The sequence below is a fragment of the Anser brachyrhynchus genome (genome assembly GCF_964034855.1).
Source record: "Anser brachyrhynchus genome assembly, chromosome: 20".
NCBI classification, from domain to species: Eukaryota; Metazoa; Chordata; class Aves; order Anseriformes; family Anatidae; genus Anser; species Anser brachyrhynchus.
In genome coordinates this window covers 1,199,883-1,227,442 of record NC_137713.1, presented here as the reverse complement: position 1 = coordinate 1,227,442, position 27,560 = coordinate 1,199,883, and the positions used below count along the sequence as shown (strand labels likewise).

The following is a 27,560-nucleotide window of genomic DNA, read 5'->3' as shown; positions in this document are numbered from 1 at the left end:
CTCTGCGCTGCCCCGCTCCCCGCTGGGCCGCGAGGGGCCCCGCTGAGGGCGGCGAGGTCCCGGCCCGAGGCGCGGGGTGCCCGCCGGCATGAGCCTGCGGCTGCGGAGCGCCTGCCCGAGCGCCCTCCGGCACCCCCAGCCGCCGCGTCTTCGCCTGTGCGGCGTTCAGTAACATCCAGTAACACCTGTGCTAGCTGCTTGCTCCTGCACGGAGCGAAGTGCAGGGGTAACGCTTGTCCGTCACAGCACTGAAGTGTTTCTGAAAGCTGATTATCCTCCTGCACCCTCGCCTCTTCGTACGTGCAGTTCATGGCTGGGGAAATCGGACGTGGCAGGAGAGCTGCGTTCGTTAAGGCTGACCTAAAAAGGTGTTGCAAGAGCCGAGGTTCCTGGGGACGGTGCCCTAATATTCCCCGGTGCTGAAGCTGGGAAGTAGCTGATGTTTCAGCCCCTGTAGGTTGCCTGGAAGTGGCAGAGCAGGGGTGGACACCTAAGGAACGGTCTGAACACGAAGCTGTGGGGCCGCGTCCCAGCGTGACCCAGCCCGCGGGGCAGCGAGCGGTGTCACCGAGCTGGCGCAGCCGCGAGCCTGCCGCTTCGTTTGGAGATTATAGCTTAAACTTAGAGCTCTGAGGCAACGTAGCATAAAGCTCAGTTCAGAGTTGCATGCGCTTGCTCTCCTGGGCTAACGTTTAAATATATAAATAAATCTGAGAAATGTTCTCCCAGTCTGAACGTTGCAATATTGTGCTAATGCGTGAGAGCAAAAGTGAAATGGGTTTTCGTGACCCAAGCCAGCTTGAACTGAGAACAAGTAGCGTATATAATTAAAAAATCTGAAGCTAATTTGTTTTTAAAGTCTCTAAAGTGGTTTTAATTGGACTCTGGCTTTTAAATTACTTGAAACTGTTATTCATACACTCTGTTATCTGCATATCTGTTTTGGTTTTGGCTTGTTTTTTTTTTTTTTTTCTCTAACTCTGCAAAAATGCTCTCTAAGAGGATTTATATTGGCTTGGCTTTTTGGAGGTTGCCCAGAACTTTCCAGCGTAAAATAGTAACAGGAGTTTTTTTGATGATTGTGCTTGTGTCAAGGTAACAGCCCTTGGCTGTGCACTGCACAGACTTGTCGTGGGGGATCCTGCCTGTTCTGCTGCCATTAAGATAAATGGTATCAAGAGGCAGCTGGAGATACTGAGATGGAGACCTTTTTTTAAACAATCGGTCAATGGAACCAGGAATTGAATGCAAATCTCTAGTGTAACAGCCAACAGATTATGCCACCCTTAATGACGGTAAATAAATTTATCCTGTAGAATTTTCCGCCTCCTTTTTTTCCTGCATGACTTTTCACACAGCCTTTTGTACCTGCCTGTTTGTATTCTGTGTGTTGGCCTCCTTGCGCTGGAAACTTGAGTAGTCTGTGTACGTTCTCAAAGCTGCGTTCCCTCCCTTTGTCCTTTAAACGCAGGCTCTTCATCTTGCTTTATTTTCACATCGGCTCAATATCTACTGGAGTTCAGCTTATTTTTTCGGTATGTTGTTTACACCAATCCCATTAAAATTCACTTGTCTTTGCAAAATGTAAACGGGCAATCTCTAAAAGTCATTTGGTGCAAAGTGTTTTTTTTTATTTTTGTTTTTTTGTCTCTCCCTCTCCGCAAAAACTTTTGCATTTTTCCTTTGGGGAAATGCAATGCTTTTTGCTTTATCTCAAATGGACTTTCCATTCCCCACTGGTAAAGAATGTATTTTGTTGACTCTGGTAGGAAGGAGGACATGTAATGTGTTTTCAAAATTTGACTCTACTGGGATTCATGCTGAGGCTGCTTGTAAGTTCACATTTCAAACATTTATCTCTCTCTGCAGGAAAATTTGTTGTGACAAGTAGGCTCATAAAACAAGCTTTCTTTAGCCATTTCATTTACCTACTGAAATGAAGTTTTTTTGCATTTTCTGGATTTAAAACCAGCATTCTTTCTTGCTGTGAAACAAATAGGATAACAATAACCTTAGCAGTTCCGCCATAAAAGGTTTCAGAGCACTTCAGAAATGCAGTTGGTCATCTTACAACCAGAATGCAACAAGTTCTGAAGAGAAACATGGGACTCGTTTAAATGCTTGTATTTACACCACCCAGTTCTTCATCACGAGTAACAAAAAGTACAGCAGGAGCAATCAATGAATGAAACAGTAGCTGCACAAGCCAAAGAGGGCAAGGGTTGTTGGAGATAAGGTTTTCTTCTTTGAGGAAAAAATGCCGTGCGTTTTAACTGTGGTTCTGGTTATTCCCGTGGTTTGTGAGCATTGTTCAGTGCCTCTGACACTGCATTGTCCCAGTGGTGCTCCTCCAGCATCCCGTCGTGAAGGTCTTTGCTCCTCAAATGCCAAGATTTTTACTCAGGTAGTTAGATCTTTCTCCATCCTTGCTTTCTAAGGGTTGCTAAACTTCTGGTGTACGCAGTCCTTTATCAGGGAGAGCAGAGTGTCTTTGGAGGCTGTTGTAGCAGGCTGGTAAAGTACAGCTTTCTGTGGTTCTGCTGCCGCGCTGCTCCCTGTGGTTCATGGACGGAGAGGTGAGGCACGCGGGAGGCGATGCGGGCGCAGCTGCAGGAGGCAGCCTTTCCGCCCCTGCAACAAATCTGGCGTGCTGAAAGCAGTCCGGTAGCTTTACTAGGTCTGCGTACCTGTGCGGGGGGTGTCAGTGTGGTGTGTGCTCATGTTTCTTTCAATGAGATTAATCGGCAGTTTGGTCGGGACCGCTAGTGTCTGCGGGTGGGTGTTTGTGTAGGCTTGTGCTCAGAAAGCCTCGCTGCCAGGAGCCTCCCTGGAACAGGCAGCAGAGCCCCACCAGCGCGACTCCCTGCACAGAGCGGGAGGGCAGGGGGAGGGTTGGTGTTCCGCTTGAGCAGAGCTGTTTGCTTCAGCCGCTTGCCTGGAGCGCCCCTGAATTACGTGGCAGTGAGGAATGACGCGGGATTGAAGAACAGTGCATTCCAGCTTTTGAATCTTCACCTCCACTGTCGACGCTCCGAAAATGCGTTCTACTGGCATGCACCGACTCTCCTGGAAAAATTGGAAAACGTTGCTCTGTATTCAACGGCGGTTGGGAACAGACGAGGATTGCTTGCCTGCTCTGCACTGCTTAGCTCTGGAGGGCCCGGATCCAAAATCTGCTGAAAGTCGTGTTGGTTGTTGCATCCCAAACCTTTTTCTTTCTAGCTGTTGCTACAGGTTTTTTTTTTTTTCTTCTTGGGTAATTAGGGCGCTTCCCGTGAGAGCGCCCACCCATGAGCCCTTCTCATACCATTGCTTCTTTCTTGGTATCCCGTTACTCCTCCACCTCCCAGTAAGTCCAGGGTTCTTACCGTCATGCCAGCAATGCCACAGGAAAGAAACACTTTGCCTTGCTGGGAGCTGATGTTGTCAAGCCTCAGCGTGTGAACAGCGAGGCAGGTTTTATGAACCGCAAGATACTTGAAGTCCTCAGATATAAAACATTCCTGCTTTCAAAGCCTCTTACACATTTGCTTTGTTTTTCCAATGTTTCTTTGCAACCCAGAGGGCTCCTGTGCGATAAGTACTAGTTCTCTCGGATCAGCTTGGTCCAGGATGTGGGGCTCTGAAGAGAGCACCTTCGTGGGCAGCGGCCACCTCCTCGTCAGAGCGGAGCAGGTGCTGAGCCCAGCTGCTGGTGAAGCACTGCACCTGCAGCTCCCGCTGCCAGCACCGAGAGGGAAGGCTTGCAACCTTTGGACCTGTCGATGCTACGAAGAAGCGGTAACCCAGCTAACTTCGAACTGGTTATGGCAGGTACCAGGTGCAGCCTGATGAGAGCTCAGCGCACGGCTGCCAGCCCTGCTGAGAAGCACGGATCGATGTCTCCTAGGCACTAAAACCTAGCCCCAGGGGCAGGCATTGCTGTGCAGCTTGCACTGGCACTCGGGTCACGCTGAGCTGAGTGATGGACGGGCCGAGCTGCTGAGCTTGTTGGTAAAGAGTTGCCTGTGGGGAGACACTGATTACCTGCCAGATGATTCTTGTCGGACTCCAGGGCTGCCGTAAAAATTGTTTTCAAGTTAAAAAAAAAAAAAGTTTGCGTTGGTAGCAGAGAGTATCTTGTTAAATCTTATGCCACAGAAGCACTTACTTCCGTATATTAAAAGTGATGTGGCATTTATTTAGGCAGAATGTCCTGACCCTGTAATTATAGCTCACAATGAGAGAAGCCAAAAATGATTGTGGATTCGGTTCTAGAGAAGCAGGTGCTCCATGGCCAGAAAGGGATGAGGGTCTGATAAATGAGTTGACTGAGGCAAATAGGTTTCATCTGGCATCGGGCTAAGAAAGCCACTGGGGGAGGAACGAGCTAGCAGATGAATCGAGGGTAACTGCAGCCTCTCTTTAAAGGGCCCAACTGGAAGATTTGTCTGTATTCTTCCTTAATTTTTGAAAGTCAGTAATCTGTAACCAATTCCCCCTGGAGCTTGACACATCAGCCTTGAAATTGTAGGGGAACTTTGTTTTAAATCAGTAAGAAGTGTGATAAATGTTATTTTAGTTGCCATAATTGTTAAATTTTGTCTAGAAGCTCTAACTGAAGGCACTGTCTTCTTTATGGGTACTGTATTAGTTTTGTGTAGTGTCTGGCACAGTAGAGCTTTGAGAACATCCTTTGTAATTACTCTGACATCTAAAGTCCCCAGTTATTAACAACATCCATCTATTAAAACGTGTGCTTTATAGATGTAAGTACAGGCAATCAGAGGTGTGACTGTTTCCAGAGGTATTCTGTCTTATCACATCCTTTCAAATTGAGCAAGATGCCTCGCTTCTAGCAGGTGTGGATGAGAAAACAGCAGAGTATGTGTCTATGCTTATGGGTTTTCCTTCTGGTTTGCCAGATTGGCACAGATGAAACTGATCATGATTTCTTCGAAAATGTGCTATTTTTTCTGCTCTAACCCACTCAGAGATACGGTGTCAGGAAACATTTGTGTGACTGGCTGCAAAATGTCGCTGCCTTGTACCTCCCCACGGGCCTTTTGTGGTCTGTCTGCTCTTTGGTTCTCTTCCCAGCCAGAATGGGAGAAAGGTTGCCGTAAACCTTGCTTAGGATGTATGCCGGTGTAGCTCGGAGGTTCTTTTTGCTTGAAAAAGAGCACAATGCCTCAAGTGGAAAGAGCATGTAGCAATGCATAGTCTCGTTTAATGAGTGGAAGTAACTGTGCACAGGAAGGCCAAGGACACATCATATAAAAAGCCTTGCTAGTCCTTTGGAACTTCTGCTGAGGGCGTTCTGGGTGCCCTGAAATAATTCAGGCTTTTCGAGAGGTCTTCTCCAAACAGACTTGTCCTTGTTCTCCCACTGGTTTACCCCATCACACAAAAAGGTGCTGAGTTTTGTCTTTCTGTTCCCCTTCTTAAATGCTTTTATATTTTCTTCCCTGCAAAGATTAACTTACGTGAGTTATCGGTCTTCTGGTGATGGGGAAGAAGCAAGCAGCTGTTGAAACAAACTGAAGCTCCCTAGTGCTGTGCTTGTTTACGTTGGGATCTTACAATCACTTCTTTTTCCTTTTCTCTTTTAGGTAAAGCAGATCATGGAAGAAGCAGTCACCAGGAAATTTGTACATGAAGACAGCAGTCACATCATCGCCTTATGTGGTAAATGGCACACAGAAGAATTAACACTGCATAGTCTTACTTTTCTTATAGAAATATATTTATTCTGCTGACGGGGGTAAATACAGGGATTTCAATATTAGGAGAACATGGAGCTCAGTCCCATGCTGCTTCCCTTTACATTTGCTACATCCATGTGTACATTACAAATAAGAAACTTTTTAAAATGGCATTATCCAAAACCAGTACCAAGCCAAAACAACAAGGTGATTTACTAGGAAGCACTAATAGGTTAAAAGTATGTATTTGGAGATAAGTGACTATTAAGCTACAACCCAGAGAATAACTTGCAAAAGATGAAGTTTTCGCAGTCGTGGGTTACAGTTTGGCAGCTATCTTCCAGGTGAAGGCGCATTGTTCTGTAAGTTCTCTCAATGTATTTGAAGAATAAGGTGTCCCATTTTGAGTAAAGGTGGCAGAATCCATCCCAGAAACTCACTGGAAGAGCCGTTGCCCTCTTTTAAAAGAAGAGCAACAACAGAAATCTGTGTGATCCCCAGTGACTTTTCTAGCCAGCATCACCACACTGGGTAATTGGCATGTTTTAGATCTTCACAACACTTGTCTGCTCTCCACTGGGACCTGAATGCTACATTACAAAAATGGTGCATTTGAGAGGTTGAGGGTCTAGGCTTTGTCACTGTGGATATTCTTGTATATTTTTAAATATAATCAGCGAGCCACTGTGCTGGTGACTTTTCTTCATGGCTGTATTTTGGAACTTACCAAGAATTAACAAGAAAATAAAACTCCTTTGGAGATAATATCGCATCCATCAAAGACAGCTGGTGTTCCAGAACTCTCTGCGAAAAGATCAAAGGCTGAATAAATTACAAAACTTGGCTGTTGTTCTCCTGGTTCCTGCAGACTGATTTGTGTGCGTGTGTATTGTGATGATGAAGTGAAGCAGACCCTGTGTGGGCTGGTGGATAAAGAATGGTCTGCTGCAGGATTCTCAGTAGAGGTCAGCTCCCAGGAGTTCATACCAAGTATTCCTTTGGAGACTTAGTCACTTCGTTCAGGTGCCTGAAAAGGAACCATTGAATGTTGGTCCAACACTGCTGTAATCCAGCCCATTATTTACTGGGGCCAATAAAAATTTAACACTATCTGACTTCAGTGTGTGGAAAAATACCACAAAAAGGTATCACTGAGAATTAAAGCTATGTACAGTTCTAGAGGCGTGTTCATCTGTGAACTCTTGGCTGCTTTCTCTTCATGCTTCAAATCAAAGACCTAACTCAGAGCGATGCTTAAGAATAATTGGAGAATGGGCACCATCTAAACACTTCTGGGTTTCACAGAATGGAGCATTTGCAGCCAAACATACCCAGTTCTATGGTAATGACAGTGGAGAGGTTAAGAAGAGTGGAAGTTAGATTTGGCGTTGAAGATAAGTGGACTGTTTAGAGCAATAAGTATTGGCACACTACTGAACACAGAATTCTGAGAATAGTGACCTTTTCCTGTTGATACCGTTCATCAGTATTGCACACTTGCTCAGGGCTTTCCTGGATGCGTGAGGAACTTGGCATAAACAGGCTCTTGTATCAATTCTGTTTGAAACAAGAAATCCCAGATTTACTACGTGAATGACCATGTTCTTTGTCATATATGTGCTCTGCATATACGGTGTTTTGCATTTGTCATTATGTTAAGTGCTTTCCTGTAATCTACTGTGTGTTTATATCATAGAGAGGAGAAGGAGTAACTCAGGGAAATGGTCCTGAGGTAGGAGCAGGTGAAGAAACCCTTGTTCTGTGTCCTTGCTGCAGGCTGCCTGTTTGTTCTGGATTGCTCTTAGTGCTGTGTGTCTGTTCTCTCTTTGAAATGATATCCTGTAAGATGTGCTGCAATGCTGATGTAAGGGGGAGTGGGGTGGCAGCTATTTCTGTTAGAATCTGCTTGTCCAAAATTAGGAATGCTGTAAAATCTTAATACTTCTCTCTCTCTCCTGCCGTGACTCCATTTGGGTTTGCGTTCTGAATTTGGTAGGGTCTGAAGAACTTAGAACTCTCCATCAGCTGCCTCATTATTGCCTAGCAGTCCTACCTATCCTAAGGAAGTATTCCAACCTGCAGAAAGGTTGCTGCTTTGAACGTACGACTTAATTAACTTTAAAACAGAAGTAGGTGAAGCTGAGTCTGCCGCCGTCACTTCGGCTAATTGAATGGAGAGGCTGTTCCCAGTAGGTTTGGCCAACTGCTCCTGGCTGGGGTTCTTTGTGTGTGCAGTTCTCTTCCCCCATTCCAGTTTTGTGTGCTTCAGGAGGTTTTTCCCTTTGTTTAAAATTAGGTTGGCTCAGTACATGAGTCATTTTCAGCGAATCTTTGTTATAAATATAGAGTTCTTGTGAATCATTTTACTCTCTGCAAGGCTGAGTTTAGCAAGAACCACTTCAATACAGGGTGTAGTTGATTCTCAGGGCCTGTTTGCACCAGTATCTGAAAATTTCCTAGCTCTCCTAAATGGCTAAAGGTACCACTAGGACTTAAATAGCGCTTGCCACTTTCCCCATGTCCTCAAGTCTGTCTTTGTTACAGTACGCATGGGTTTGTAAGGGCAGGAAATCCTTTAATCCTTCTGCAGCAGGTATGCTTCGGTCTTGTGAGGGCAGCTGGGGATCAGATGGCCTTGCACAGATCTTCATTTTCAGGCCTTTTTTAATACATTTGGAGGCTGGGGCTCAGTCTGTGTCTCAGAAGCAGTGCAGCTGCAGAGCGAGCTGAATGGATAGTTTATGGCTCGACTGCTTCAGACACACTGCTGTTACGGCAACTGCCTGTGTGTGGGCAAGGGGAGACCGCGCCGGGCTGCTGAGTAACCACGCTGCCGTGTGTGATTTACAGCACACGTGGAGATTTATACAGACAAGCCTCGAGCACCTTGCTCAGGCAGAATTCCCAGTAGCTTTCATGGATGTTTAGGGGAAAATGAGCACAAGATCAGGATTTTAGATAGTGGTTCTGTGGATTTGTGCATATTGACATGGGCTTTGCATAAGCTTTTTTTGACCAGTTCTCAGCTTGGGCAGGGATGTTGAACAGCTTTCCCCCCTGATGTTGGACCCTGCTTACATATGGACCGGTCGGGTGCTGTTCTGTCCGTTTTGCTCAAGCTTTCAGCAACTGCCCTGTGTGAGAGGAGAAAACAACTTGCACTTTCCATCTTCCCAAATTACTGTTTATTCATTAATGTGGGCAACAGGTTGCTCTTGGGTGAATTTCACCCATACTGTGCTGCCAATCAGAAGCGTAATGAGATGATGCAGGCTCTGTTTCAATTTTTATATTTTTTGTGGATGGCGTTTCTGTTAGGAACTGGATGTGGATGTTTTCAGCTTGGGTTATCTGGTGCCGTTGCCTTGGTAATGGCAGCTGACATCGTGTTACGTGTGGACCGTGACTCGTTCAGCTGAGTGCCATCCCTGCAGGCCAGAGAAAAAACACTGCTCCTCTCCTCCCGCACCCTTCCTTGCACAAGCTGCCCTAAAGGATTTGTGGCTGGCCGCATTGTCACCTGAAGTACAAGCCCTTCCCAGCTTTTACATTTCTGAGGGAAAGAGGGAAGAAGAAGGAAGCGTTTCTTGTATCTATCGCTGTAGTTATCTGATGTGTGTTTACCAGTAATCGGCAAGCAGGGCTTTCCAGTTCAGCATATGGCATTTACTGTGCTTGTCTGTGAGCTGCCTGCAGCTCTAAGTCTTATTCTGCATGGTTGCCTGTCTTTAGATCTGACAGCAACAGGCTGCTGTAAACAAAGAATTAGAAATCTGTTTAAATCGGTTTTATACAGTAAACATAATGTCTTATTTGTGAATGAATCCAAAGACAAGGTTGCCTGAATGTTGTTCTTGCTCCCTTCGAGAACATGTAGCTGATGTGAATCTCACAGGGCTGTTTCCTCCAAGTGGTCTCTTTTATACTATATCCAGTCAAGATATCTCATTAGCTCAGCTTTTAATATATTTTCTCTTTTTCCTCCTTTTCACCTCTCATTAATAAATAAATAAAGAAACTCACAAAGAAAAGATGTACAGAAGGCTTTCCAGAAGCTAGAAACATAGGAGGTTAGGATGTCTTTACTCCAGATCTACAAACCCAGGTCAAATTGTGCTTGACAAGACTGCCTTATCTTGTCAAAAGAAAAAAAAGAAGAAAAAATCTGTGACTTAAAAGCAGAACTTTGTAGGTGTCTAGAAAGTTTTTCCTGTGACCTTACATAGGTAGTGTTAACTCTTCTGTTATCCTTTCTTCACTCTCTTTTCCCAGTTTTATTGCTGTATTAAATTATAAAGAGTGTGGGGGGAGTTTTTTGTTGTTGTTGTTATTGTTTTATAGGATGAATTATATTAGTTTAGGATTTTTGAAGGAAATAAGAGATTTGAAGATTAACTCAATTTCATTTAAACTGCTTGAGATAGAAACCTAACTCATTGGGAAATCTTCAGCCTCTGCCTGAAGATTGCATTATTTTCAAATATCGCTATTTTCTTGTTGTTATGAATCAGTCCCAATATTCAGTTCCAGTATTTAGCTTCTTAAATTCCTTCCGCAGTCCAGCACGCTGTGACTTCTTGCGAGAAGCATGAGATGTCTGTACTAACTGGAGCCTTGGAAAGAGGGTGGACAGCAGCAGCCAGTACCTACACAGGTCTCGGCAGAGCAGCTGTCAGCTGTTGTTCTTTTTCTCTGGTGAACTTGGCAAATGTGGAAAGTGACTTCTGGGGCCGAGGTCTGATCAGCACCCTGGGCGGCAGGGCAGGGCAGCGCAGCGCAGAAGCGCCCTGCTGCGCCTGCAGCGAGCGCGGAGGTGTGAGCGCACGCTGTGTGCGCGGTGCTGAGCGCTGTGTGCGCGGTGCTGAGCGGTGCCGCCTGCCTGGCCGAGCTCCCTGCCACCCTGGGTGAATGCCAAGCCCCCTGTGCAGGAAGGCAGCCCCAGCTCTGAGGCGGGCGTGATAGCCGAGCTGCTTTGCAGCTAAATCACCTATCTGACTAGTAGATAAAGGGAGATTTATTGCCCTGGCCTCTGCTCCGTTATCATTGTGGTGTTTGTTTAATGCACTTCATATTTTGCTTGTTTACTGCGTCTGCAGAGCTGCAATAAGTGCCCCGATTGCCCAAACACTGTGCTGCATTTGTGTGCGTTATTCGGTGGAGGAGGAAAAAGAAAGGGGCAGGGGGAGCCTGCTGCTGGAAAACTCTTAAAGCAATCCATGTGCACGGTGCGTACTTGATGCTTTATGAATGGGTTATGTAGCCAGAAATTATATTGCTCCTGTAATAATAGTAATTAAATGTAGTAAATGTGCCTTGTTTTTAAAGGTAAATTGATAACTGCTCCAGCTCAAAACAAACTTTGAACAGACAATACTTCCTCAGTGAAGTTAACTGTATTGCTCTGCTTGGTGTAATTAATACTTAAGTGTAGCAAGGATGCTGACAAAAACTGGCATTGTACAAAATGTTTAACATTGACTTCATATTTGTTTTAAAGGAGATGTGAACTTTGAATCACCTTGTAATTAAATTACTGTTTATTGAATGTATTTGTGCTTTACCTAGTTTATAATTTAAAGGTGTTCTTATATTGTTTAAAATAAGTCGTGGTAGTTTGTTCTCTTTGAATAAATATTTTGAGTGTATTAATTGAAATAATCCTTAATTCTCGTGCTGTGAAATAATAGCCATAAACATCAGGTGGATTACCGAGAGCTGGGATGTGCCAGAATCAACGCGTGCGTTGTGTAGGTGTAAATCCAGCGTACCTGCTTGTCCCAGTGAACGTAGCTGCTGCGCTGTGGAGGAAGGTTAGCAGTGCACACAAGTAGAAAAGGTAACGTGGTCACTGCAAGGCATGCAGGGCTTGGCTTTTCAGTGAGATTTTTAGTTGAATCAGAGGAGGTTTGAACAGCATGAAAAGCATTTTTTTGGCCTGAATAATAACTCTGCTACCAGTAATTAAATCCATTAATTAAAAAGTGCAGAATCCCCATGCGGCTGAATTGCAGAGGCCAGTTCTGATTTTGAGCTGTAGAGCGGTACTTAATGCTGTGCTGAGGCTTCCTTCAAACCCTCTTTGAGGGTTGCACGTTTGCACCACGTGAGCCTCAGAGACGTGAGGAGACGAGAGTGGTGGAGGGGTTCCCCTGCTGTCCGCCGGACCTCATCTGGGACCTTTTGGGCTTTGCACGGGAGCTGTGCTGGGGACTGGACAGGCTTACCACAAGGTCACTGCCGCTCTCCGTTCCTTTTCTCCCGCGGTGCTTGGTGCCCACTTTCCTTTGGAGCTCCTTATGCTGCGGGAGAGGTGACAGCTGCAGCACTCACATCCCTCGTGGCTGTGCTTGTCGCGTGTCTAGTTGACCCTGGAGCCAAAGGAGGCAGCGTAATACCACTGCACAGCTTCCGAAAGTGGCCCCCTCATTCCTGATGATATTCCTTCTTAGACCATTATGAGTATTAAGTGTTATTTAGTTAGTTAGTTAGTTAGTTTTGATAGCAGCCAAATTTCTTCTCTTTTGCCTGGGTGATGATAGAGAAGGAGATGCACGAAGCAAGCTCTCTTCAGGGCACTGCAGCGAGAGGCTGTTTTACTCTGGGGGTGACCTCCAGGTCCATAGCGTAACGCCCAGCCGATAGGTAAATGTTATCGTACTTCTCAATATAAATTCTCTCATATTCTTCTCTGAGAGGTGCAGTAGCTCGTCCAGGTTCCATGTGTATGCTTCAGTGCAGCAAGACTAGAATATCTGTTTTTGACTCTGGACAGGTTGTGTTACATCAGTCTGGAGCCCCGCTCTGAAGGGAATGAAAATGGCTTCTTCTGTGAAGTACTTGCTGGCTGGTGTCAGTACTCCCCTTCAGGTAGAGCAACACAAACGCACCTTCTTTAACCGGTGTGCGTGTTAGGCACAACCCCAGTGTTCCCAGTCAGGGCATCGTGTGCGCCATGACTTGGTGCCTGTGTGGCGGGCTGGTGGCTGTGAGACGTGAAGTCCTCTCACTTTTATTTCAGAGAGACTTTTTCTCAAACCTTTTAACAGTTATTTCCCAGCTTTAATTGGGTGTCACTTCAGTTTAGTAAGGGGGGTTAGTATCCCCTTCCTTCTGGAGCTGGCAGACAGCAGGGCAGCAGCTGTGTGGCTGCATTTTCTGGAGCACACCACCAGATGCTTAGGCTGAGATTGGTTAAGTGCTTAAGTTTCAGGGTCTGCGAATGTTTGTAGGAATGCAATCAAATAGTTTTAATTGAAATCCCGCAGAATGTCTCTGTCAAAGCTGGCAAAGGCAGGCCAGGAAGCCTTTGAACATGACTATGGCTGGTGACTGCTCCAGGCCGGGAGCCTGGGGTAGCTCGGGGTTAGCAGCGTGCCTGAGCTGCGGGGGTGCCTGGCGGTGCTAGTTAGGAGTGCAAGCCGGTAACATGCGTAAGGGTTAACAACAAAAATGCAGTTAGTTGTGGGACTGTTTTCCTCATTAGTTTTATGATGACTTGTTATCCCATTTTGCACAAAGTTAATTGTGTTTGAAAGAGAAGATCTAATTAGGAACCAATGACTCTATGATGCTGGAGCTTGTGTTCTGTTTTTTCTCGTTCAGGACCTGAAATCCGAGCAATTATCAGAGTCACCAAGCGTCATGATTGCCAGCCCCGAGTAATGAAAAATCATGAGTCAGAAATACTTTCCTTCATGGTCCTAAGTTACAGGACTGGATTAAAGGTTATGACGGGAAAATAGAATCAACTGAGGAATAGAAATGTATTCTTAAATAAGTTCTTATGCAGAAATTCCTGTCCAGTGATATTCTTCAAGATAATAAAGCTTTCAGAAGAATATCAAATATCCACAAACTTGCAGTAAAATCATGGAAGGTAGCAATGTGGGAAACCCCTCTTTGTTCATTTTTAAGGTGAGAAATAAATTCCTGATAGAAACCCTTTCTCTGCCTCCTCTTTAAAGCATGGCAACAAATTATTAACAGATGTTTCACGAAAGAACAGGAAATTGATTTGGAGCTTGCCTGGACCTCGTTTTTGAACTGTCCTGTGTGTCTGTCTGCACAACAAGCTGTTCCCATCCAGTTCAGTTGGAGTTGCAGGTTTGCAGTTCCTCTGAAAATCAGTTCCGTTAGGAACAGATGCTTTATGCTTTGGGGTTTATAGGAAATCGCCTCAAGGCTTCTAAATAGCACCATATTCCTGGGGTCTGACAAAAAATTAAGAAATCTGTTACCCTCTTTCTTTTTTTTCTTAGCTTGCAGAGATGTAACTTACATAGAAATAGATGTAAATAACCGTTGTCCAAATGGACATTTTATTATTTTAATTCTTTTAGCTTTCTATCCTTGGCGTTGGTATTTTAAAAAGTGCAGTTAATCAGCTATGGAAATGCAGGTCTCTTGTAAACAAAGTATGAGCTTTCCTGTATTTCTGTTTCTATTTGGAAAACAAATGGAACATTTTCAGTGATGAATAATGCCTATGAAATAGTTTACAGTGGTTCTACCTCACTTCATAAACACATTAGCCCAAAGAGAGTGCCAGAGATTATCATAATTGACGGGAGGCAAATACTGTTTCACACAAATTTGAAAGCTTTTTGATTGTGCCCCAAAGGTGACCACTTATAAGTAATGAGCAGAGTGTTACAGAAGGGGAGAAAAGAGTGAATATTAGCTCTGATGTGAAATCATTTTTTAAACTGCACGTGCTTTTAGCTTGAGAAGTGAAATATAATTTCTTATGCTTTTTACAGCACTCTGCTAAACATTTTATGTTAGTCATGGGCCATCAAATTGGATCATATTCAATTATTTAGAGAAACCTCAGTTATTTTGATTTTTCTGTAATAGTATTTAATGGAAACACTTCCATTTTCTGAAGAGTATTGAGGTTCTTGAGGCTTAGTGCTCAAGATTTTAAAGAGGAATGGTCACCAAATTCCAGCCCTGATGTGTCCTAGCCAGAGTTATCTTTAGAACTGAGGATTGTCTGTTCAGATACTTCCCCTGGGGTTTATTGCAAAGGAGGTGTCTGTGTGGTAGAGCAAAACAAAAGTAGTTTTAGTCCAGGTCAACATAACCATTAAACCTCACAGCCGTGCACGCTTAGTTCCCACTAGCTGCTGCTTTCACTGTGCTTCCAGAGGGAAATGAAATAATCGTCAGTATTGAAGAAATGGCACCAGCAGTCAAGGGAGGTGGTAACCGAGCTCCAAGCTGCGTATGTACCCCCTTGCTGCAAGTAACTGGTAAAGCGGGTAGGCCTGAGAGTGAGAATTGACATCGCCCTGAAGGATGGGTGTGCATGTGTCTGAAGTGCTGATTGTGGCCTGACTGTTGCTAGGGGAACTTTTCAGGCTAATATTTCGATTATCTATGAGGATTGTGTATTTCATGCCATTAGTAGCTCAGGAGCTGGTTGTTGCATCTGACTTGGATGTTTGTAAAGTGTAATGTCCAGTGAACTTGGCAGGGCGTAGCAAGGCCTGCTTCAAGTTTGAGGTGGGCTTTGGAGAGTGAAAAGGTGAAAAGAGGTGAAAAGCACCTCTTAAATGAGTGATTTGCTACATTAATGCTTTAGTAAATGCTAATAAAAGTAATAAAAAGTGTTTTTAAAAGTCTACCTTTTGCAGCTTGAAATGAAAATGAAATTAAATATGGAAACATGTTTATGCCCTCCCGATTGGTCTAACATCAGGCATCGTGACTTCTCAGCTGAGCAGCCAGAGTAAGAGCTACAGCAGAAAAAGCGCCTCTAACTGCCTCGCTAAATCTCTCTCTCAGCAGTGCTGGTGTTGTTCCAGTATAACCGTGATGGGGCCGCTGTAAATAAGAGCATGTTAAAATGTACCAGACTTGCAGAGAAGCTGCGAGCTTCAGTTGCCAAAACCTTGTGGTGAAATGAAAAATGGATATATGCTAAAAGAGAGTGTTGGAGGAATACATCAGGAATGGAAGCGACACATCAGCACAGATAACTCTGATGCGTGTCCATATTAAGGAATGCCCGGTAACAAAGCAGGGGTTGTACATAACTACTGAGGCATTATCTTGAGGTTGTAATTATAAAGAAAATGTTTAATCGAACTTTGCTTGCTACAATCTTGCTTTTCTTCTGTTCTATGAAGCAATTTGTTTCTTTTTAACAGGATGTTAAAAGGGGATTGAGACTTAAGCACACACGATACTCTGTTTTCTCCTCTTCTTTAAAATGCACAAAGCAGTACCCGTGGGACAAAGGAGCATATTTGGGTATCTCCTCTGCAGTCACTTGCTTCTTGGTCAGAACGTGGTACCTCTGGGTGTCTCACCTGCTCTGCACGCATTTCTCGATGACACGGCATGCTGTAACTTGGGGATAAGATTGGTTTCAAGCTGGGCAGATCTGTGATGAGTTAGGTACAGCAAGAGCAGCTGGAGATCGTGAGCATCTTATTGCTTCTTTGTCATCCTCCTCTTTTCTCTTGTTCCTATTTTCTTGAGCCTCATGAATTCTATTCCCTGTACACAGTTTCCATGAAAACAAGGCATTTAGCTGTGGTGTTTCTTCCTGTCTAAGGAAAATCTCATCTGCTAAATAAATCCCGTAAATAATCCTTCCACAGGCCTTTTCTCTGCTTACCACCCTTCCAAGCGCATCCCTAGAGCTCTGTTATTACACGGTCCATTAACTCTTGTCGGGATTTTGATAGAGGCAAAAAAGGAGAAAAGCGAAGTTGTCAGTCTGACCCTGCAAGAAGTATCCTTGCTGAAGTCAGAAAAATGTGACATTCATTAAAGCTGTTGGGGACAGAGATTATTTTTGTTGTAAATCAATAACATATCTGCACTTAATTAAATTCAGCAGTGGATACTGCAGGGGATGTTCCTCAAAATTGGCTGAAGTTAATGAATTTTTAGATGGCTGCTGTCAGCTGAATGATAGAAAAGAATTACCTGAGCTGTGTTGATTTTCTTCCAAGCACAGTGCTGCTCCTCCAGTGGGCACATAATGGGTAGCTGTGTTTTTCTGTAGTCAGTTTTTGCTTGTATATATTGTTGTAGCTACAACAACAGTAGGCAGGCTCGAGATTGCATTATGCTGTGCTTAGAAAGCCTACAATAGTTATTTACCTGTGTGCCTGCAGACGAATAAATAAAGGCATATGTTTGTGTGTAGAAGCTACCTGTTTGTATGCAAAACTACCTGTTGATGTATGGGATTTTACCAGGTCCCCCAGAAACAGCTACATCTTTATCTCTTTTTATGTTTTTCAAGACTGGTAGATTCCAAAAGGGGAAAAATTGCTCATTTTCTTTAAATAAGGAAAGGTTCTTCTAACTATACCCCCTAAAATGTTCTTTGTGTTATATTTGCAGGCAGTGATCTCTGTGTTCTGCACTTTGCAACTGCAGGACAATTACCTTTTTCTGGTTTCTTAGTAAATAAGGAAAAGTAGGAAACTTGCAGAAGCTTGCAGAAACCTGATTTGCCTAAGCCTCCAGCTTTCTTCTCCCAAAATAATTCTGTCACGATTTCTGTGGCCCAGCTCCTTCGTGCATTTTTGACGTTGTCTCCATTGCTTGGCGGTTGGGTTTGTGTGTGTCTTTGTAATACATAATCTGCATGAATTTCAGCTGGTTGAAAATGTATGCTGAGGGACTGTGGAAATGAGGAAGGGGAGTGTTTGTGCACACCATGCCCTTTTGTGTCTTCAGTTAAAATTTGTGATTTCTGACACTGTCCAGCATAACAATAGGAAGGGGGTATGTTATGTTCTGTTTGTTTTCACCTATTCCCACAAGCCTACAAGATGAATGTCAAGAGCGTGCTGTGGAGAACTGATGTAAATCCAAGAGGTGGTCAAGAAAAAAGCTAATTCTCTTGCAGATTAACAGAAAGCAAGAGGCACAAGCAGCCTAACTGCAGAGCAGCGGACTTGTGGAGGCCTTTCTGCACAGAGAAGGAGAGGCACGGAGGTTTTCAGGAAGAAGAGTTTGTAATTGCTGATATATTTCCCTGTAAAAAGTGTGCTTTTACTGATTCAATCCAATGTTTAGAAAATATAAATTTAGTTTTTGTGGTTGGTTTTAAAAAAGGGGGAAAAAAAAGAGACAAGGTAAGTGGAGCATGTGCACGCATGCTGCTGTTGTGGGCGATGCTGACAAGGTGCAGCGCAGTGAGATGAGAGCATCTGCCGCTGGGCACGCAGAAGACAAAAGTCCTCGAATCTTCCAGGCAGCTGCCCCCCGGTGTGCTGTGAAGCTCTTGTGCAGCTTGCTGTGTCAGAGGGCGCCTTTCTGCTGCCCTGCGCCGAAGAGGTGACATCCGTCACCTGTTCCCCAGTGTTGGAATGGGAACGCATCTGACATCTCCTGCCTCTTCCTCTCTCCTCCTAACATCTCTGTCCTTAGCTGGATAAAAGCCACTGTGTTTGGAACCCAATGCACATTAAGTCTGGTGTGAAATCAAATTCAGTTAGCTGTCCTGCAATATTTTCTCTGCATAGAGGAGCTCTGAGAGAGAAGTTGAAGAGAGATAGTAGTGTTAGCCTCAGTCTAGTGGTGAAGTAGAGGCGAATGAAGTGACTTGAAGGTCACACAAGTTACAGCTGGGACTAAAACCTAAACCCGGATCTCAGGGTACCTTACACGTAAAGCTGGACGTGCTGCATTAATCTCTCATCCCGTGGAACATATATTTTGAGGCAATCCAGGAGTGAATTCCAGTGTCTCTCCCCTTGCAAATAGCCACTACGCGTGTGTTACAGACCATCAGGTACTGATGTTACGCCAAGTCCTTGTGATGAGAAATGTCACGATGGAATAATTAAATATTGGAGCTTTAGGGGCAGTTGCTGTGGAAATGCCCTCCATGGCAGCTGCAGCATTTGTTAATAATTAAAGCTGTGCCTGCTATGCTTTTCACTAAATTTGCTTCATCAATATTTTATTGTTTTAAAGAAAGAAAAAAAAATACAGTGAAGGTGGGAAGAGAGCCTGTTTCCTAAGCAACAGCAATGCGCTGCTTTGCAGTTATTTTTAAAGGCAGGTTGCTTCATTTAAGATTTGGTACCAATTATTAGTGCATTGCTTCAGGCATCCGGAAAGCTGCTTTTCTTTACGTTTTCTTTATTTCTAATTGAAAGACAGAGCAAAACAGTAGCTGAGTTAAGAGTCGTTGTGATGGTTGCTAGACGGGATCTAGGGCTGTGCTGTGAAGAACATCCCCGTGCTGTCATCGCTCTTTGTTCTTCCCGTGCCGCTCTGCCTGGCCTCGCACAACCTGTGGGCAGCCAAACTCGCTCGCCCCCGCCGCTGCTTCTGTAGGAGATGCACAGATGCTCCCTCTTCATCCGAGCAGGAACAGCCTTGCTTGCAGGGATGGCGTCAGCGCTGGGCTCCCGCTTGTAAGGCTGCAGGCAGGCAGGCACTGCCTCTGCCACCTGCGGATGTCCTTTGATTGCAGCAGATGTTTCCTGGCATAAGCTGATGCTGAGAGGGGTCGGGCAGGGATGTGCCTGTGTCTCCTGGCCTTTCTTTCGCGGAGTAGTGCTGCTCTTTAGCTTTTGCACATGGCAGGGGTGAAAAAGCAAAGGGGTGGCTGTCTTCTGAGGCTGCAGTTTGGGTTGGGCAGTACAGCCGCGTGGAAGCAGGGTCAGGCTTGCTGCTCAGTAGCCTTGTGAAACGCAGTCCAAGCGCGTTTCCTACAAGATGCAGAGCAGGGCTCTGCAGAAGCTGAGACCATTTGCGCTGTTGCTTTGTTGCCACACCAATTCCCAGTGGGTTTTTGGTTGTTGCTTCTCCTGGGCTAGGACTTTTTGGGGTTCAGCCTCAGCCAGGAGCCTCTTGCTAACGGCAGTAAGAAATGCTGGGACAGTTATTGCAGAGTAGCTCGGGGCCGGCTGCAACAATTCAGGGTGTACAATTAGAAGACTTGGCTTTGCTAAATCAAGTTAGTTGTATCTTGAAAAAAAAATATATTAAGATGAACAGTCTAAAATCCACAAACCATCAGTATTTAATTCTACTGGCTCTTCCACAGGCAAATTAGGGATTCCCATGGAAAGCTTACCTTCTGTCAGATTTATCCATTGCTGCTTAGCTTAAAGACATATCTGCCTTCAAAGTTGAAAGCAAAATAGTGTCATTGTTATCCCACGATGCATTTCCCAAGTGCTTTTCTAGTGCTGTTTTCAGCACTGTAAGAGCAAATGGTAGTGTTTTCAGAACACACATTAGGTTAATTTGTGTAGTAGGGATGTGTTAGCAGGAAGCCAATTAGAGATTTCTTTTTTTTTTTTTCCAGAGTTATAAGACACAAAATGTGAAGTTATTAATACCTCATAAATGCTTCTTATTTATTTATTCATTCAGCAGGGAGTTGCTCAGTCTTGCAAAGTGAAGCAGTAGGGTAGCAGTGCTGAAAATCAAGGGGACATCTCTACTAATGCTGCTCAATACAGACACATGCTGTAGTCCTTCAGCTGCTGGAGCTTCTAGGCTAGCTACATGCAGGTGGTGTTTCCACATGCCATTTAGTTTTGCCTGGGACTTGGGTTAGTTTTCAGGGTTTATTTTCAGTAGAATCAGGAATTCTTCCACTGTCTGTAACTTACAAGGTGCTTATTGTTGCAGATGAGGTATATACTTGCATCATCTGATTTTGAGATCTAGTCTATCTTTCTCTCTCTGCACCTCCCTGTTCTTTTGTCTCCACACCTGACCAGTGGGTGTTAGCAGACGGCAATCACCAAACAGAAGCCTGAAGGACAGGAGTACCCATACATTTATCTCCTTCCCTTTCTTGCAGGTGTTGTGGAAGCATGTCTCCTGCACATGCTGAAGCGCAGGGCTGCTGGCTTCCTGCGGACCGACAAGGTTGCTGCGCTGTTCACCAAAGTTGGCAAGACGTACGCAGTAGCAGGAGACATATGCAAGAAAGTGCAGGAACTGCAGCAGCAGGTGGAAAGCAGGTGAGGCTGATGTCTGTTTACCAGCAAAATTCCCGCAATGTGTATGCAGCCTGGAGAGGTTACGGACTTGTTGGTTCATGCAGAGAGTTCTTTATTAGCCAAATTTGTTGTAGCTTTGACTTTTCAGTGTCTGTAACTGTAAGACAAATGTTTTTGTGTCATCAAGCTGATAGTTAGCAAAGAGACAGAGCTTGGGAACTGGGTCTTTGGTGTTTTGTGTGGTTTCTTGTAGTGTAGAGGATCAGGGTGTCCAGCCCACACAAAACAACAAAAGTTAATAATAACTGGTGATTTGACAGAGCGCTCACAGCCAGGGTTTGATGGACCAGTTTGGACTGTTAGTGGGAAGGGATGTGGGTGGCAAGAGGAACTGATAGAACAGACTCTCTGGAAAAGCTGTTTTAACTGATAGAACAGACTTACTGGAAAAGCTGCTTTGGCATGCTTCTTGCCAAACCAGTAACAGAAGATTTGATTTGTGGGTATCACAGCAGAAATAGTTGAGTTAATGGATACAAAGAACAGTTGGTGAAAGGATGAACTCAAGAAGACGTGGACAGCAATGAGAGTGATCGGAGGAGCGCATTTAGGCACACACTGGGCTTGAGCACAACTGAATTTGTATTGGAGTCGAGGACTTGAGATTGCGGTGAGGTCACCCCAGAGCCTACTCTTCTCCAGGCTTAACATCCCCAGCTCTCTCAGCCTTTCTTTGCAGGAGAGGTGCTCCAAAATCACAGCGCATGAGCCTGTGAGAAGAGTGTTTTGTATTCTACACAGGACAGGAACATTTTTTCAGATTTCATTTTTCAGACAGGAACATTTGTACAGACTGTTGTACAGTGGCACTGCTAAGCCTTAAGACATCTTTGTGGATTGTAGGAACTTTTTAGCCTTTTGATCAACTTGCTGTAAAAATGGATTTGTCAAGAGAGCGACTGCTTGTTTGTGTTGCACTGAAGTCTTCAATAATTGACAGTTGTTTAAATTAGCACTTAGAAATATCTGTGTAATTTTCTGGCACCTATCTTTATTAAGCTTCTTCTAATTATCAGACCTTATGTAGTTTTTAGCAAGTACATACGTGTTTTTTAATATATTTTTATTTACATGACTACTGATTTAGACTGGTATTTTATTCAAGTTAGTTTTTTAAATATTGGGAAGAAGGATATCAGTGATGTTGTCTATTTCTTTGCTTGGGATCATCACTGCACGTGTGTGTTGCCTTGCAGAGGTTTTGTCATGGCCTAATGGAGGACTAGGGGCTGTGTAAATGCAAAGAACTACGGGCTTCACCCAAAACAGAGCCCAGCTATTGTTGCTCCTTGGAAATTGCATTTCCACCATGTGAAGCTGTGCAGTGGCATGGCAGGAGGCACAGTATATAGGATCTACAGAAAGCAGTACCATCCTGTTCCTGCGGCAGAACACTTCCTCACAGCATGCCTGAGGCACAGCTGCCCCCTGGGCTGGCCTCAGACAGGTTTGCTGGGTAGCAGGTAACTCCGCAGGAAGAGGTGACAACCTCCTGCGTGGTTCAGAGCCCACCTTGCTGAGCAGTGCCCACGTTCTTGTTTACAGCCGAACTTGGGAAGTGATTCTGCTTTGTATAACCAGCTTGCCATCCTGTCACTAAAAGACAGCATTGAACTCCCCGTTTCTGCAGTGGGCCTGTTGCAGTGCTGCCTTATGCTGTCGGAGCAAGCAGGGGGCTTGGCTGCAAGCAAGCTCCCAGCTGGCTTTGGATGCTCATTTGCTTTAGTCCTGGTTTCTCAGTTTGATGTTGCTTATCTCTTAGTTGTCTTGTTGTCATTCTGTAGGTGGTAAGAGAGAAGATCTCACTGCCAAGACACTAGCACAGACTGTGCTGTAGCTAGCTATACATGGTGCTTTACAGAGAATAAAAAGATGGGCCTGTGCCCAAGGACTGCCTGACAATTGTGTGTGGAGCTCCCTGGAACAGCTCTGCCTGTGTTAATCTCAAATCCTACTCCGTGCTCGTGGTCTCAGTGGGAATATCTCATGCTGAAGCAGCTTTGTGTCCTCGTGGGCTCATGGCTAGCTTGAGCCTGAAGGTACAAAAGAAAGCTGGGAGACAAGAATCTTTTTTACCATCCTCCATATAGCTTTCCCAAATAAGTATGAAGCTTTATTTGATAAGAAGCAAATTTCTGTTCAAGTGCAACTTACTTTACGTTATAGTTCGCATTTTGTTGTGTTTTCATTCTTTTGGGGCCTATGGTCTGCAAGAGATTTGCTGTCTGCTCTTTTTAGCCTATCGTATGTGGAGGTTTTGGAGGAGCTCAAATGTTGGGCTTTTTCTAAAGCTTCAATAGCAAAAAGATATTTTTGTTAGGGACGACTGACATACCTAATACTGACCTGTTTGGGGGCTTTTTTTAGAAGTTGTTTAGCATCTCTTCTTCAATTAGATAGTCCTTACAGACTTCTCAGATTGATAGCCCAGAACAGAAGCATTCTGAATCAGTAGTCAGAGCCATGACTTTCAGAAAATCCCTGATGAGGGACTGACTAAGACTCCACATCCCAGTAGTGGTGAGTGCTAACATAATATATACAGGTATGCGTTTGTCAGATACATGGTGTGTGTTCTAACAGCATTCTTTTCACTGGAAGGTTTCCAGTGAGGGGAAGAGAGTCTGAATTCTGACAACTTTTACTTTATCTCCTTTTGCAGGAAAAATCAGCCAAATGGACAGGAACCCCTCAAGAGGCAGGGATCAACCACTAGTAAAACACCTGTACTGACACCTCAGGCCATCAAACACATATGGGTTCGGACAGCATTGATTGAGAAAGTGCTTGACAAGATTGTGCAGTATATTGTTGATAACTGCAGGTAAGGAAAGAATCAGAAGCACAGAGGTTTGTTAGAGTGATGTGTTTAGGTGTCTTTTGATTTCATCAGAAGTCTTTTGCAAACTTCTTTGATACTGAATAGATCTGGTAGGGAGAAAACCAGTTACAAAGTCATTCAGTCATTTAGAAAAAAAAACACTTGTTTTGAATCCTTGACAATGTTACAGACATACAAAAATGCTAACAGCCATACAGCTCTCCAGAAATCAGATAAAAAACTAACTATCAATTTAGTAAAGGTGTTTTTTTATTTTTTTTTTTTTTAAAGTTGGCAAAATATTAACAATGCTAGCAGAAAGAGTAATGCATTCAGAAGTATGTGAAGCCCTGATCCTTTCCACTCACTAAGGCACTTTAGGCTTCAGTAGTTATTTAGGTGCCCAAATTCTAATGGGACCTAGACCTCAGTGACTTAGTGGAATATAAATGTATTCTAGTAGGTCAGGAATGCTTAATTCACTTACATTTGTTTGAAAGTAACCCTTTGGAATTTTAGCATGTCAGGAAGAAGGGAAATGAGATTAGAACAGGGGGAGTTAATGATGTAAAACCTTAGAATTTTGCAAAAAGGTTCTTTGAATCATATTTCCTTCTTCAAAAATTTGGGCTTTGTGTAAAGTGAAACTTCCCTTGCAAAACTAGAGAAGAGTATCAATGCTTTATGGATGTAATCCACAGGGACTCTTTAAGAGGAAAAGAGAAGTCCTCTATTCTGTCATTTCCTACTGTCCAGCATTAGCTTTGGTTTCCCAAGAGGTGGTTCTGAACTCCCCTCTGTGCCTTCCCATTCTCCCATAAGTGATTAAGAAGAATTATGGAGCACCCTGGGGACAATTTCCCATGAGAAGAGAAAGGTAGGAACCCTAAAGTTATATCTGGTCCCAGAAAAGTATATCTACCCAGTTCGCAATTACCATTGCAGTTTGTTCACAGTGCTGCTCTTGTCTTTCTGCACTAGCGGGACACATTCTTGGCTGTCCAGCACCTAAGGGTCTGAACAAGGGAGAGAGCTAGGGCAGAGGAACTTACTCTCACAGTATTTTTTGTTTGCATTATTGTTTTCTTTGTCATCAGCTTTATTTTCATGATCTGTTTGGCCATTAAAAAGAAAGAGAATGGAAGAAAGGTCTTTCTGCTGTTCAAAGAAAACCGTTCCTCTGAGAACAATTTCAAGAGCTGTGTGTAAAAGAAACTGAGAGGGTTGGCTGTGTCCCACAGACATAGTTAATGAAAGTATTTTGTATCCAGTGAGTCAGGATATTTGCTGATAAATGGATACAAGAATTTTTTTACTTTTTCTTCCACATAATTCACTTGATATGTGACAAGAGAATTAGGTCACAATTGTTTCATTGCCATGTATTGTAGGTGTTCCCTTACTGGCTTCTCCATTCATGCAGATGGGTTTAGGGCCATGTCCTTAATTGTAGGTGTCTGATTTTGAGAACCTCACTCACAGTGAATAAGGCTTGTTCTCATGCATTTTTGTGATATAACTGCTCAAATACTACGTTTTAAGTTCTTCAGCTTCTCTGTTCTTGAGGAAGAGATGATTTAGAGTTTGAGCCCCATCTAGTGGAAGAAATGGCAGATAATGACATTTTGAGATATTTGGGTGTTTAGATGTTTTGACTTTTTTTTAAGTCAGCTTTGCCTGCTGTGATGGGAAGACTTTTGGGTCACTGCAAGAGCTACTATTTGTAGTAGTTCATTGTTCCTGACAGTGTTTCAAGAACATTCCTTACAGATGAACAAGATGTTTTAAGAATGTGTGGATCTCTCGGTCTCTGTGGAAAACTGGCAAAATTGCTTACAGAGAGTTCTTATTTGTCTCCGTATTGCATTAGTGTCTAAAGCCTCAAATCAAATATACTGGGTAAACACATTTAGCAAAAGGCAAGCTCCTGCCTCTTGAGCTCAGTGTCAAAAATAGATGAGGCAGAAGGAGCATACTGAGAGGAAGTGACTTGCCTGAGATTATACAGCTGATGAGTGGCAGAATATGGATCAAAAGTAGGGATGGTGGTCATCTTATTAAATATAGAAGTCTGGAGGGTAGGTTTATTGAACTGGTTGTTCTAGGCTCCCTTTATGCTCCACTGAGATCTAGTCAATGTTACTGATAGAGTTTGGGAAATGATCTACTACTAAAGGAAGTGTCTAAAATAGGCCAAGTTAATTTCTTCATAGCTTTCTTGCAATATATTTTAATACACTTTAAGAATAGGTAGAATCATAGTATCATCTAGATTGGAAAAGACCTTCAAGATCACCAAGTCCAGCCATTAACTTGACCTACAGAGTGCCGTCACTAAACCGTGTCGCTTAGTGCCTCCATTTATGACACACCATGTAGTAAAAGCCTTCTATCTACCTGCAAACCCAGCACAACATTTCTTCTTTGGAGATTAGTCTGTGAGCCAGTCAATCCCTAGTAGAGCTTTCAGAGATGCATGCATCGGTGATTTCTAGATATTCCTAGCAACTGCTTTTCCTCTACCTGTCTAGCTCAGGAAATGTATGGGTTTTGGATCCCTTTGGTCCCATTTCTGGTGGTTTTGGTAGTCAATTTTCTTATTGCCCATTGTGTGAGAGAGTGTATTTGATAATCACAGCTAAATTCTGTTGCTGGAATTCCTTTTGCATTAGAACTGAAACTAAAACCAAGCTTGGAAAGCACTACAGATATACAGCCTAGATTCAATTTTCAGCCTTGGTAAAGCTCTTAGAACTCTAAACTCTTAAATCTTCCCTTTTATGTAGGTAATTTAATTGTCTGAATTCACACTTGAAATGAGCATTTGGCCTGAGTTTTTATTTTGTTTTAAGTCTGACCTGGTATATGACTGCCATTATCTGTTTTGCTTTCTTTGGCTTACTTTTTGTTAAGCAATAATGTAATATTTTTAAAGTCAATGGACTAATACTACTGGGAGACATAAGAGCTTTTAAAAATAACAGCCAGTGTTTTTAACTGGGCTCTAATCTTTCATTCCTAGTAAATATTATGAAAAAGAAGCTTTACTGGCAGATCCTGTTTGTGGCCCAATACTTGCTTCTCTCCTAGGTAAGTTCTTGCAAAGTTATTTCTTATTATGCTAAAGAAAACAAACTGTTTCTTAAGCCATTTTATTTTATAACTGTTACAAAAGGTGATTTTTATCTCTAGCACATAGTTTGGCTAGCTGTAGTAGAGTAATAAAGGAGATGATGTTTTGTTGCCTCCAAGACCAGTGGAGACCAGTCCTATTAATTATCGGTTAGATCAGAGAATAGAAAGAAAATTGTATTTTTACAGCATGCTTGCTAGCAGATTGGAATTGTTAATGCTGCTTTGGCAGGGTATTGTGTCCTACAGAAATATTTTTTACGCAGCCCTAGATAAGAGGATATGATATTATATGTACTGTCTATATTATGTGCTGATCCTGTAGGATCACTAAGTGATCATTAATATTCACCTGGCTTGAGAGGAAAAATCATACTTTGGGTACTTGACCAGCAGGGTAAGACTACGTATGTTTGCAGACAGACTCAGTTTTCTTTCCTGGGCTGTTTTCTTAGTTGGACCATGTGCACTGGAGTACACCAAGCTAAAAACAGCTGATCACTACTGGACAGACCCTTCAGCAGATGAACTTGTTCAACGACACCGAATTCACGGAGTTCATGGTCGCCAAGACTCACCTTCAAAGCGCCCAGCGCTGGGAGTAGGTATTTACTATGCAGCTATTTCAGAGTTACAGGGCATCAGAAGAGGAGTGGCCAGCAGGAGAGGGAGGTGATTGTCCCTCTCTACTCTGCCCTTGTGAGGCCCCACCTGGAGTACTGCCTCCAGGTCTGAGGCCCCCAGCAAAAAAAGGACATGGACCAGTTAGAGCAAGTCCAGAGGAGGGCCACAAAGATGATCAGAGGGCTGGAGCACTTCTCCTATAAAGAAAGGCAGAGAGAGCTGGGAATGTTCAGCCTGGAGAAGAGAAGGCTCTGGGGAGACCTCATTGCAGCTTTTCAATACTTAAGGGGGGCTTATAAA

General features: G+C 43.7%; 1 protein-coding gene across 7 annotated transcripts in view; it reads left to right on the top strand.

The window, feature by feature from the left end:
- Nucleotides 1-27,560, top strand: part of SGSM2 (small G protein signaling modulator 2) — a 51,218-nt gene that overhangs the window by 627 nt on the left and 23,031 nt on the right. For 6 of the 7 annotated variants that reach the window (XM_080562770.1, XM_080562769.1, XM_080562765.1 and 3 more), the window contains exons 2-6: nt 5,592-5,667; nt 20,482-20,644; nt 23,346-23,507; nt 26,527-26,594; nt 27,092-27,237. In XM_080562770.1, coding sequence (XP_080418896.1) covers nt 5,592-5,667; nt 20,482-20,644; nt 23,346-23,507; nt 26,527-26,594; nt 27,092-27,237 — 615 coding nt within the window. Of the gene's footprint in view, nt 1-1,274; nt 1,296-5,591; nt 5,668-20,481; nt 20,645-23,345; nt 23,508-26,526; nt 26,595-27,091; nt 27,238-27,560 lie in introns of those variants that run through there. The other variant, XM_080562766.1, reaches the window with a different exon arrangement.